The sequence below is a fragment of the Rhineura floridana genome, chromosome 4 (assembly GCF_030035675.1).
Source record: "Rhineura floridana isolate rRhiFlo1 chromosome 4, rRhiFlo1.hap2, whole genome shotgun sequence".
Taxonomy (NCBI): Eukaryota; Metazoa; Chordata; class Lepidosauria; order Squamata; family Rhineuridae; genus Rhineura; species Rhineura floridana.
The window spans coordinates 147,915,668-147,928,736 of NC_084483.1; the positions used below are offsets into that span (position 1 = coordinate 147,915,668).

The 13,069-nt window shown below is 43.3% G+C and overlaps 1 protein-coding gene across 1 annotated transcript in view; it reads left to right on the plus strand.

The window, feature by feature from the left end:
* Window positions 1-13,069, plus strand: part of VIT (vitrin) — a 79,628-nt gene that overhangs the window by 48,737 nt on the left and 17,822 nt on the right. The window contains exons 6-7 of the mRNA XM_061626408.1: window positions 945-1,023; window positions 12,116-12,171. Coding sequence (XP_061482392.1) covers window positions 945-1,023; window positions 12,116-12,171 — 135 coding nt within the window. The remainder of the gene's footprint in view (window positions 1-944; window positions 1,024-12,115; window positions 12,172-13,069) is intronic.

Genomic DNA, 13,069 nt, shown 5'->3' on the forward strand with positions numbered 1-13,069 from the left:
ACTGATTCATAAGGTCGCCATAAATCGTAATCTGAAGGCACATAACAACAACAAAAGTTGACAATGGGGACACTAAGCTAGTCAAGGATTATCAATACCTTGACACAGTCCTTAACCAAAATGGAGACAATAGTCAAGAAATCAGAAGGCTAGGACTGGCAAGGGCAGCTATGAGAGAACTAGAAAAGGTCCTCAAATGCAAAGATGTATCACTGAACACTAAAGTCAGGATAATTCAGACCATGGTATTCCTGATCTCTGTGTATGGATGTGAAAGTTGGACAGTGAAAAAAATGGATAAGAGAAAAATCAACTCATTTGAAATGCAGTGTTCAAGGAGAGCTTTACACATACCATGGACTGTGAAAAAGTGAAATAATTGGGTGTTACCACAAATTAAGCCAGAACTTTCACTAGAAACTAAAATGATGAAACTGAGGTTATCATACTTTGGATACATCATGAGAAGATATGATTCACTATAAAATACAATAATGCTGGGAAAAACAGAAGGGAGTAGAAAAAGAGGAAGACCAAGCAAGAGAGGGATTGATTCCATGAAGGAAGTCACAGTCCTGAACTTACAAGATCTGAAAAGGGTGGTTCATGACAGATGCTACTGGAGGTCACTGATTCATAGGGTTGCCATAAGTCATCATCGTCTTGAAGGCACATAACAACAAGGCCACCCACATTTTCTTTTGTGTCACAGAGCAGGTTGTACTGTAGATCTTGTAGTGAATAATTAAAAGCCCTAGGGAAAAGTGCAAAGGTTGCATCACTTGAAGGCTGATTTAAGAATACCTTTATTATGCTAAATATGTGTATCTCATGCTTCAGTAAATGTGTGATATTTATTTATCAGCTTAAAATATGTGTTTGCTTTATTGCAAGATCATATGTTCTCTCTTATACGGCTTTTCGTGTTTGATTTTTCTCTATAGAGGGCAAACCCAAAAAAGGTGTGCACTACCCATCGACTCTTGAATATTCATCTTCCAAAAGCACACCTGTTAAAGGCAAGTAATGGATTTTTTGCTGGAGTGTATGTGTGTGAGAGTGGTGTATTCTTCTATATATGTGTGTATGTTGTGACGCAGTTTTCCTCTGATTCAACCAGCAAAGCAGATCTATGCAGACTAGTAGCCTCCAGCATGCCATAACAAATGCAGATGCCATTTATATCTGTAGCTTAATGCTCACCCAGAGCCCATTGATCTGCCTTTAGATGGAGATGCACAACCTTCCTGGACCATCAGTTGTTACACATGACTTGATGCCATGACAAGAGGCGGATCAGGGCTTTATGCTGCCTTGGGCTCCTGCCGGGAGGAAGGGTGGGATATAAATCAAATAATAAATAAATAAGAAATGTTATGAAACATGGATGCAGTAGTGTCCGTGTGTGTGTGTGTGTTTGCTAAATGCATTTGCTGAGAACTTAAGGAGTCACTTTACGTGGCATATAGCATATGGGTATAAGGGTATAGTTATGTATTTCTACATATAGCATATCACCTTTTCTTTTATATTAATACAGTGTATTTAAATACTAATATAGGAGCTTCATTACGGAAAGAATATCGGACAACTGGAGCTCCATTATTGGCCACACAAGGTGCATTTACAACCACAAAAGCCCCTGTCATGACAACAGCATTTGTCAGTACAACTCCAAAACCAACCATGATCCCAACCACCGTCACTACAGCAATCACCACCCAAACGACTACTGTTGTAGCTACAAAGCCTCCAGTTGCGATGCACAAGGTCAGGGATATAGGTGAGTAGAAAGGCAGGGGTTATGTTTGTTCTACAGCAGCGGTGAGCAATCTCCAGCCTGTGAACCTAATTGGACTGCCCCATACCACCTGTCCAGCACCTGATGCCATATGACATCAGGTGTAGGACAAGTTGAATTCAAAAGGAAAAACTGGGAGTGCACTCAAGCCACAGTTTGAATTCAAATTCTTTCAAATTTAAGATGAGGCTGCGAAAGAATTTTTGCAGCTGCAGTGTGAATTCTTTTTGAATCTGAGCCATGGCTGCAAGAGCGCTCCCAATTTTTTTTTTGCAGCCAGAGATTGAATTTATGACCACCTGATGTCATGTGGCATCATGTGGTTGACAGGTGGACAGCCATACCTGCTTGTCAAAGTGGTCCCCAAAGGGTTGGTCACTTCTGGATCCGTCCCTTCAACTGGATCCAATTCTCCACCTCTGTTCTATAGCCTTCTTCAAGGCATTCAGGCCTCACACAATGAGGAGGAAACCAAAGATCTGTTGGTTCCACCTGCTCTGTCACACCACAATTGCTGGTTTCATTACTTTTCCATCTTCCAGAGCTGCTTTTCAGGAGGCACAGGAGACTGCAGGGTAAAGGACAATCAACAAAAATTGCTTCCCCCTACCTCCAGTGTTAGTGGAACTCTGCTGAGGACAGTTCTTGATCCAACCATTTGTATACAAATTTCAGTTTCACAATGGCTTGCCTTTACACGTGCTGAGGGCAGAATTTGACCTCATGATGAACACAGGCCTGTCATTAAGAATGGCAGCTTGATGCTGAATTCTCCCACTCAGTGATGCATATTAAAACCTGGCCTTGTTTGATCTTGCTGTACTGTATTGGCCTTCCTGCCTTGCCATATCAGGAGCTATCTCTGTCAGCTCTCAGCCACTGTACTTTTAGTTTTTGTTCTATGCTACAGGTAGCAGTCTGCTGCATGTTCCTCCTCCCTGGCCATAAACCATTTGTATTAGAGTTGTTCTTCTTTGTGCATCCTCTGTGTGGCCTCCTCATCATAATATATTTCAGTCACCATTCTATTTATCACTCCACTGCTGCTTTACAGCATTAAATGCTGCTGTGGGATAGGGTCATTCAGCATAATATTAGCAGGGCAGGGGTAAATTTCACTAGCTATCATGGTGGCAGAGAAGAACTACTTGACAGAGAGTTGCCATTTTTCCTGTGTTTATCCCAGTAATTCTGCTCTTACCATTTAAGGAAGGATCGTAATCTGCAAAGAGCCCTGTGCTTTCGGCCATGTGTTTTCCATCGCCTCGTCCCCTGTTCTACATACTGGCTTTTCTGTGCATTTGGCATCTCTGTAGTAAGAGATTCTCTGGTTTGTCCTTAGGTTCTAGCAATGTCCATCCAGCTTACTCCTCAGTAGCAGCTGTAGCATCAAGTAAGTACAGAGACAGTGCATTGTTACACCAAGGCTGCAATCCTACACAGCTTGTCGAAATCAGTTGGCTTGCGTCTGACTACATAGTACTGGAATATCTTTAAATGGTCATCCTATTGATCCCTTTCAGGAAACCCTGGCTGGGAGTCCAGTCTGTGAGTTCAAATCCCTGCTTGTGTCTCCTGGGTGTCAAGGGCCAGCTAAAGATCACCCCCACAATGAGTGGCTCAGGGGTTACGTGCTCTGCCCCCTGTGCAGCCGTGGGCAAGCTGCATAGTCCAGGGAGCCCAGTTGCCCCCCCGCTGGCAGTTGCAGACAAGGAAGGGTCTGGCTTGTGCAGCTGTGGCAAGCTGAGGAGGCTGTAGCCAGCTGGGGAAGCCTAGCCTCAGAGGGAGGCAATGGTAGTAAACCCCCTCTGAATGCCACTTACCATGAAATCCCTATTCATAGGGTTGCCATAAGTCAGGATCAACTTGAAGGCAGTCCATTTCCATTTCAGTTACTTCAGTTACTTGTGTTTTATAAAAGGCGAAGGAGATTCATTAAAGCAGCAGTGGTGACCAGATATAACTTGAGTGCCCAACCACTGAGTGTTTTGACTGGCTTATGGTTGCTTTTCCAAATTACATTTCAGTTTTGCTTGGGTGAATAAGTCCTGTGAGGTGTTTCTGGGCAAACTAGAAATATAATAGAGTATCATTCAGGATATGGTTTACAGCCCTGGTTAAATGCTTAGGAAAAGTGCTGCACAAAGGCTGTGGGGGAAAATGGCAGGATATGTAACATGGCATCTATTGGCTAGGAAGCCAATGAACAAATCTTCCCTTTAAGTCCCATTTCTGTGTACTTAACAAACAATCTAATTTTAAAATGTATATTTTATTGGTTAGAAATGTTTAATACAGAGGCGGGGAACCTTTTTCAGCCTGAGGGTTGCCTTCCCTCATTTGCAACCTCCCAGGGCTGCATGCCAATAGTGGACAGGACCATCAGCAAAAATGGGCAGAACAACAGATGTGTCTCTTACCGTTATACAATAGGCTACATTCCAGCCACACAAAAGTCAGAGTTTTCTATCCCCACCCACACCCACACACCCTCCATTCAGATAATCTAGACTTTTGTATGTTTTTAATTATATGTGTGCTTTTATCTGGAAGCCGCCGTGAGTTCCAGTTTTGGGAAAAGGGCGGGGTAAAAATGATGATAATAAATAAATAAATAAATGAGCAACAGGCATTATCACAGGAGGGCACAAAGCAGGGCTGGTGATGGGTGTGGTCTGTGAGGGGGCATTCTTGAAGGGCCACATTTTACCCCCCAGCCCTGTTTTAAAGAGATGTGTGGGTTGCTCATATGCATATATATAACTGTATGCAAGGGACAGATAAATAGGAAATCCCTCTTTAGATGTCACTAAGGGCAATGCTCCAATGGTCAGGGATGATGAGAGCTGCAGTCCAGCAATATCTGGAGAGTACACCTAGGCCAGAATGTCTGACTAGGTCTGGAGGGATCCAGGTTCAAATCTCCACTAAACTGTGAAGCCAGTCACTGCCTCTCAGCCTAATCGTCCTCACAAACCTGTTGTGAGGATAAAAAGAAACACCAAATAAGTTGCCTTACACTCCTTGAAGGAAAGGAGGGATATAAATGTAATAACTAATAATTTCTAAAGAGTTTCTCTTTCAACAACAGCTCCCTCAGTGACTGCATTTTAAACTTTCCTCAGTTTATAACCACGAGAGCAACCCAGTCCATAATTGCTGGGGCTGATGGGAGTTGTAGTCAAACAACACCTGGAGGGTACCTGGTGACAGATAGCTGCTTTAGGGCTGTGTTGGTGGGGGACATGTTAAAAATGACAGGGAAATAGCAGGTGGACATAAACCCTCTTCAGGTAGTCTTTGCACCACACCTCTTGTTTGTTTTTCATTAAGGGGAGCTTTGGGGAGGTTTGCTGTGGAGATCTCTAAATGTTACATCTCAAAAAAAAAAAGAGTGGTTCCAGATAGTGCCCCTTTGGATCATTATGACGTATATCATTAGGCATAAATGGCCAGTTAAAAGTTAAGCTGTTACCACTGAGTGCATAGCAACATCACAAATTTATATAGGTTTTATATCACTTTAAGGTTGCATTCATATGCACACTTACCTGGGAGTAAGCCTATTGAACACTATAGGCTGTATTCAACTAATTCATTGTGCTAGTGGAAGCCAACGCAAGGATTCCCATGAGCTCAACAGGACTTTCCCCTCTCCTCCTCCCATGCACCCCCTGTGTGCCCCCAGTGCGCTCCCCAAATCTGCTCTGGAGGGTCAGAAAATCCCCCAGAACAGTGTACAGGGGGAAGAGAGAGGAGATTGTTCTGTCAGGCAAGCAGAAATTGTCTCACTGACAGAACAATAAGAACATAAAAACCTAAGAAGAGCCTCAGGCCAGTGGCTCATCTAGTCCAGCATCCTGTTTTCACAGAGGCAAATGATCTCCTTAGTGCTATGTTCAATACAATTCATTCAGTACAACTTCTGAATAAACATGGATAAGATTTTGCTGCAAGGCTTTAATCCTATGTACACTATATACAGGGGAGTGAGATGCATTGAGCTCTATAGGACTTACTTCTAAGTAGAAATGCATAGGATTGCACTATAAGAATCACATTATCCTGCAAAGAATCCTGGGAATTGTAGCCTGGTGAGGTGCCAAATGTTCTTTGTTAGAAACACCTTCCATTCACCCCACAGAACTACAGTTCCCAGGCTTCCCTGGAAAGAAACAATGACTGGCAAACTAATTTAAATTCATGGTTTGACGAGACCTTAAGTCTCTATATGATGGGAGCCTATGGCCCTCCAGATGCTGTTGAACTATAGGTCCCATCATCCCTGACCATTGGCTATGCTGGTTGGGACTGATGGGAGTTGGAATCCAACAACATCTGGAGGGCTACAGGTTCTCCATTCCTGCTATATAATCTTCATTTTAAAAAAATCTAAATTTAAACTATAATTATTGATTTTTAAATTCTATATAAAAATGTTAACAACTAATTTTAAGGATTAGGACAAGAATGTTTAACTTCAACAGCTATAAAATTTACACTTTTTTAAAAAAGCAACGTGCTATTACAATAGTTTTGAGAACTGCAAATAATATTTTTTTTATTTTAATGCATACTTTAGGGCAGGTTCAGGCTTTACAGGGAAGAACCCAGAATCAAGGTATGTCCCACCTTTAATGGAAATAGATTTTCTTCATTTAAATGAAGTTTAGTTTTAACTGATCAGATTTTCTAATTTTAATTCATATTCAAGTTTTTATATTGACCAGTAAAATGTTTTTAAAGCATTCAGAGGCACTTCCAGCTATGCAAGTAACAGAAATGTTGCTCGACCTAGTACAGGTAAGTCCTTCATATGACTTTTTTTCTAAAATGTTTTCTGTAATACAAAGTAAAATCCAGAACCCACTCTTAAGCTTGTTTACTTAAGTTTGTAAGTTTATCTGAGTTACCTACACTTTAGTTCTTAGAAAATATGCATAAAAAGTGCTCGGCACAAATGACACGAAGTTAAGAATTTGAGCACATGCTTAACTCTTCCAGTGAAATCAGTGGGGCTTAAAATAGAAATATTTGGCTGGATTGCACCCTTTCTGATTTTGCGGCATTTTTGTAGTGGTCTGCTAATTATCTTCTAAAGTTATGGACTTCCAGTTGTTGCAAACCTCAAACTACTTAACCCAAAGTATGGTGTGAGCTAAAATCCATAACCCATTTACATCACCAGAGGAGTTCTAATAAAGTAAACAGGACTGACCTGATTAAATTATTTATAGATGGTGACCTAAGCTCAGGAGACATCAGTTGACTTCTGTGTGACATTATGATAGCATTGGAAGCTGTAAATGTTCAGGATCAGAGGAAGGGATGGGAGGGGGAAAGAAGGGAAAGAGAGGGTCAGGAGGGAGGGGATAGGAGGGAGGAGGAGGGAGGGGCACTAGGCAGAGGAAAAGCCCCTTTCCTTTCCAAAAGGAAAACATGCTTAATAGTATTGTTATTTTGGGGGTTTCCCTCACCTTTTTATTCTACAGCAGACACATGTAGTCTCCCACCCAAATTTAAACCAAAGCTGTCCCTGGCCACATCCACATTAGGCCTTTGTTCCACTTTAAACAGTTATGGCTTCCCCCAAATAACTCCGGGAAGTATAGTTTGTGAAGGGTGCTGAGAGTTCCCCTCATAGAGCTGCAATCACCAGATATCTCTGGGAAGAGGAGCTGACTGTTAAACCATTCTGGCCACTGGAGCTGTCAGGGGAACAGGAGTCTCCCAACAACTCTCTTCACACACAACACCCATCACGAACTACACTTCCCAGGATTCTTTGGGGGAAACCATGACTGTCTAAAGTAAAATAAATTTCTGGCATGGGTGTGGCCACCTGATTAGCCAAGCCAAACAGCTGCTAGTCTGGCTTTTAGTTTTTGGTTCTTACTGAGCATGCCTGCACTATCATAAACTCCAATCTTAAATTTCTTAAATTAATTACAAATCAGCTATGCCATTTTTTAACTTTTAAACTGTAGAAGATGAAGGTCGGAATATGGGGCAAGATCAGTAATAGGATTACAGGTACTCTGTGAACATGGCTAATTTTTAATTAATTTCAACAAATTATGAGAACACTGACAGAAAAAATGTCCAACAGGGGTCTGGATTTTTTCCCTCTTGTTTTACACTTTGAACCATAGATTCTCTCTGAGTGTTTTGTGTATTGCCATAAAAACCTAGAGGGTTGTTAAGCAAGTGTTTTTGAGTGCAGGACGATATGTTTTTGTAAGATTTTGTTTTGAAATGAACTTATGGGAAGCAGCAGAACAGCATGGTGGGTATTTTCAATTTAATGTGGCCAAAGGTGAAAAATCCATGCTGGCTATAGTTTACAGCCACTTTCATGGCTGTATAATAAAATCAGTTGAAAACTAATTATAGAATCAGAAATGACTTAAAATAAAAAACTCATTTTCACTAGACAGCAGAAGTTCAGCAATGAGGGGGCACTAGGAAGCATGTCATCCTGTGGTATACATGTATAAATTGTTTTGTCTTGCTTTATCTTCTGATCATACAGTGTAAAACCTACAAAAACTGTTTACCAGAGGTGAAAGTGGGATGAATGTACATGATACAAGCATCACTCCCGCTTTCAAACTGCCTTCAGGTCTTTGAAGAGTGCCTCCAGATTGTCAGTATTTTGCAGGAGGGATCCAAGAACATACCAGGGAATATACCCAGTGGAGAATGGTGGCTCCTGTGTCAGTGGGACTGTCCAAGTTGCAAAGCGCAAAGCCCTAGTGCAACAAAGCCCACTTTTTTAAAAAAAGGAACATACTTTTTGCAGTTAGGAAAGTGATGGGAAAATACATTGAAAAGTGTGGGGTAAACTGATACCTAACAGAGAGATGTATAAATACCTCCCAGGCAAATCCAGATAAAATCTCATTGTTGTAAAACCTCCCCACAAACAAATCAGAACAAATGCTCAGTAAAATACCCTGGGCTCCTCCTGGGAGGAAGGGCAGGCTATAAATCAAATAATAAATAAATAGTAAATAAAATAATAAATAAAAACCAGATATAATCTAACCTCTGTGTAAGCATTGTGCAGACAAATCAGGATGGATGCTCAATAAACAGATCACCTGGAGAAGGCCCCGTTCTCCAGCCTCAACAAGTACTGAGTGTGCTCAGTTCCCAAATAGAAATCAATGCAGCATATATGAAGAATTCTGTGCACCCAGCCACGAACTCAAGCCTGGCATAAATAACTATTTTAATCAGAATAAGACGGTAGGGGTCCCAAGGGTCACACAGGACCTCTCCTTTGGGGGAAATATACATATTCCCTTTGTAGCTAACCCACATCCTGTTTCACTTTCTTTCTCACTCTTTTCAAATGTAATTTACCTGTCTTCCTTCCAAAGTAGGAGTGGCAGTCTTTTTTTGTTTTGTTTTATGGAGGGTCCCATTCTTGGGGCGGGGGTTTCTGTGTGGAGCCACATGTCAACATGACAGAGGCAGAAGTGGACGAGGGTCCCCTTTCCCCCCCTTTCTTTCTGATGCCCCTTCTATCTCTAGTGCTCTCTGTTCCCATCACCACAACCAAAAAAACAGGCTGCTGGGGGAGGGGGAAGATCACTCATACCAGAAGCTTGAACTGATCACCTGCAGCAGTCCTTTGGAATTAGGCCAAGGACCTCATAAGTTACGTTTAGACAGATAGAGAGGTTGTCTATCTCTGTTCTAGAGAAAGACAGTTTCAGATACGTTTTCGACACTAAGATTACACCTCTGTATATTAAAGTTGATCCTTTTGACAAATTGCACAGGTCTACAACGCCAAGAGCCAAGCGCAACATTCAGGAAGCCCGTTACCTCTCCTGCCAATCTGGGTAAGCCCTCCTTCAGTCGAGGGAGGTTTCTACAATATGTGTCATCTAGGTGTCTCTGGGCTTGTTAGTCTGAGCCAGAAGCACTCCTTTCCCTCACCTCATGGGCAAATTGATTGTGTTCAATGGAGTAATGCTTGAGCCATCTGGATGTTCTCTTACAACCAGTTCCCCATCCCTATTGTAGCTGATACCGAGCTAGATGGACCAACTATCTGATTGATATAAGGCACCTTCCTATATTCCTAAATTCAGTCCAGAGCAGAGCTTGGAAAAGTTACTTTTTTGAACTACAACTCCCATCAGCCGAATCCAGTGGCCATGCTGGCTGGGGCTGATGGGAGTTGTAGTTCAAAAAAGTAACTTTTCCAAGCTTTGGTCCAGAGTAAAATACTGTTTCTTAGTTGTGCAACTTTCACTTTATGTGTCGGTAGATCAGAATGTACACCTGCAAGCAGTGGAGATGGTGGCTCATAGAATCATAGAATAGCAGAGATGGAAGGAGCCTCGAGTCCAACACCCTGCTCAATGCAGTGGGGTAATAAATCCACTCTGGGTTTTAGTCTGAACTTTCAAGGAGCCATTCGAGATGCTGAAGGGTCGTGTGGTACAGAAGCACTTTCTACACCATTACTTCTCTTTCATTGGCACAGGAATACACATGTGCAGACCCGAGATACTGGGATCTAAGGCTAGAAGTACCTTGGACAGCTCCTTGAAAGTTCAGGGAAAAACAAGAGGGGATTCACTGCCTCACTGACATTGGAGCCACTAGCTTCCACTGCTTGCAAAGTTCATGGTAAACATCCTGTCGTCCCGTCCCGTCCCCCCCCCGGGAATGTACTGAGGTACCTTCCATTCAGAGCTTGTTTTGGGATCTGGTTAACTATTTTTAAAATTTATTTTAAAAAATGTATATGCCACTTTTCATCACATGTCTCAAAGCGGCTGACAGAGAAAATAAAAATACAAACTACAATATTTAAAACACAGATTAAAACATCAGAAAGTAAAACATTAGAACAGCATTCATGGTACAAAGGCCTCCTGAAATAAAATTATTTTTTAATTTTATTATACTTGTATACCGCCCCATAGCCGAAGCTCTCTGGGCGGTTTACAGTAACTAAAAACATTAAAACAAACACAATTTAAAACAGATCTTATAAAAACAATTTAAAACACAATTAAAAAATGTAAACAGTATAAAACACATGCTAAAATGCCTGGGAGAAGAGGAAAGTCTTGACCTGGTGCCGAAAGGGTAACAGTGTTGGCGCCAGGCACACCTCGTCAGCCACATCATTCCATAATTTGGGGGCCACCACCGAGAAGGCCATGTTGTTGCCACACTCCCAGCTTCCCATGGAGTAGGCACCCGGAGGAGGGCCTTTGATCTTGAATGTAGTGTATGGGTGGGTTTGTATTGGGAGAGGCGTTCCATCAGGTATTGTGGTCCCAAGCCATGTAAGGCTTTATAGGTCAAAACCAGCACTTTGAATTGAGCTCAGAAACATACAGGCAGCCAGTGCAAGTGGGCCAGAATCAGTTTTATATCTTCGGACCATCTGGTCCCTGTTACCAATCTGGCCACTGCATTTTGCACAAGCTGCAGTTTCCAAACCGTCTTCAAAGGCAGCCCCACGTAGAGTGCATTGCAGTAATCTAATTTGGAGGTTACCACAGCATGGACAACTGAGGCCAGGTTATCCCTGCCCAGATAAGGACGTAGTTGGGGCACCAACCGAAGTTGGTAGAAGGCACTCCGTGCCACCGAGGCTACCTGAGCCTCAAGTGACAGAGATGATTCTAGGAGAACCCCCAAGCTACGAACCTGCTCTTTCAGGGGGAGTGCAACCCCATCCAGGACAGGTTGGACATACACCATCTGGTCAGAAGAACAACCCACTAGCAGCATCTCAGTCTTGTCTGGATTGAGCCTCAGTTTATTAGCCCTCATCCAGTCTATTGTCACAGCCAGGCACCGGTTCAGCACATTGACAGCCTCACCTGAAGAGGATGAAAAGGAGAAATAGAGCTGCATGTCATCAGCATACTGATGGCAACGCACTCCAAAGCTCCGGATGACCGCACCCAATGGTTTCATGTAGATGTTGAACAGCATGGGGGACAGAACTGACCCCTGCGGAACCCCATGCTGGAGAGTCCAGGGTGCTGAGCAATGTTCCCCAAGCAGCACCTTCTGGAGGCGACCTGCCAAGTAGGAGCAGAACCACTGCAATGCAGTACCTCCCACTCCCAACTCAGCCAGTCTCCCCAGAAGGATACCATGGTCGATGGTATCGAAAGCCACTGAGAGATCAAGGAGAATCAGCAGAGTCACACTCCCCCTGTCTCTCTCCCGACAAAGGTCATCATACAGGGCAACCAAGGCTGTTTCTGTGCCAAAACCAGGCCTGAAACCTGACTGAAATGGATCCAGATAATCGGTCTCATCCGAGAGTGTCTGGAGCTGGCCCACAACCACTCGTTCAAGGACCTTGCCCAGGAATGAAACATGTGCTACCAGCCTATAGTTAAGATTTTCTGGGTCCAGGGAAGGTCTCTTCAGGAGTGATCTCACTACTGCCTCTTTCAGGCAGCCAGGGACAACCCCCTCTCGCAGAGAGGCATTAATCACTTCCCTGGCCCAGCCGGCTGTTCCATCCCTGCTAGCTTTTATTAGCCAAGAAGGGCAAGGATCCAACACAGAAGTGGTTGCACGAAACTGTCCAAGCACCTTGTCATCGTCCTCAAGCTGCACAAACTGAAACTCACCCAAAAAATCAGCCTCAGATGGTTCTACCTTGTCCCTGGGGCCAGAGTGTAATAGCCCTCGGACAATTCTGAAGAGCTCCACTGGGCGGCAGAGTGATGATTCGATAGTGGCAGCAAAATATTGTTTTTTTGCTGCCCTTACTGCCCCTAAATACAGCTTACCATAGGCACTTACCAGTATATAATTGCATCCACCAGGAGATCATCTCCATCTGCACTCCAGCCGTCTCTGATATTGTTTCATCGCTCTCAGCTCTGGGGTAGACCATGGAGCTGTACGAGCTCTACACAGGAGAGGGCGCTCAGGAGCAATCATGTCAACCTCCCGGGTCATTTCTGTATTCCACAGTTCAACCAGGGTTTCGACAGGAGCACCAGCCCTATGAGCCGGAAAACTCCCTACAGCCCTTTGCAAACCATCCGGATCCATTAGTCTCTGGGGGCGGACCAACTTAATAGGTCCCCCACCCTTGCAGAGGGGAAAAGCTGCTGTGAATCTAAACTTCAGCAAGCAGTGATCTGTCCATGATAGAGGGACTGCTGTAAAGCCCCCCACATTCAGATCACCATTTCCATGTCCAGTTGCAAAAACCAGATCTAGAGTATGCCCTGCTACATGTGTTGGGCCAATGGTGTATTG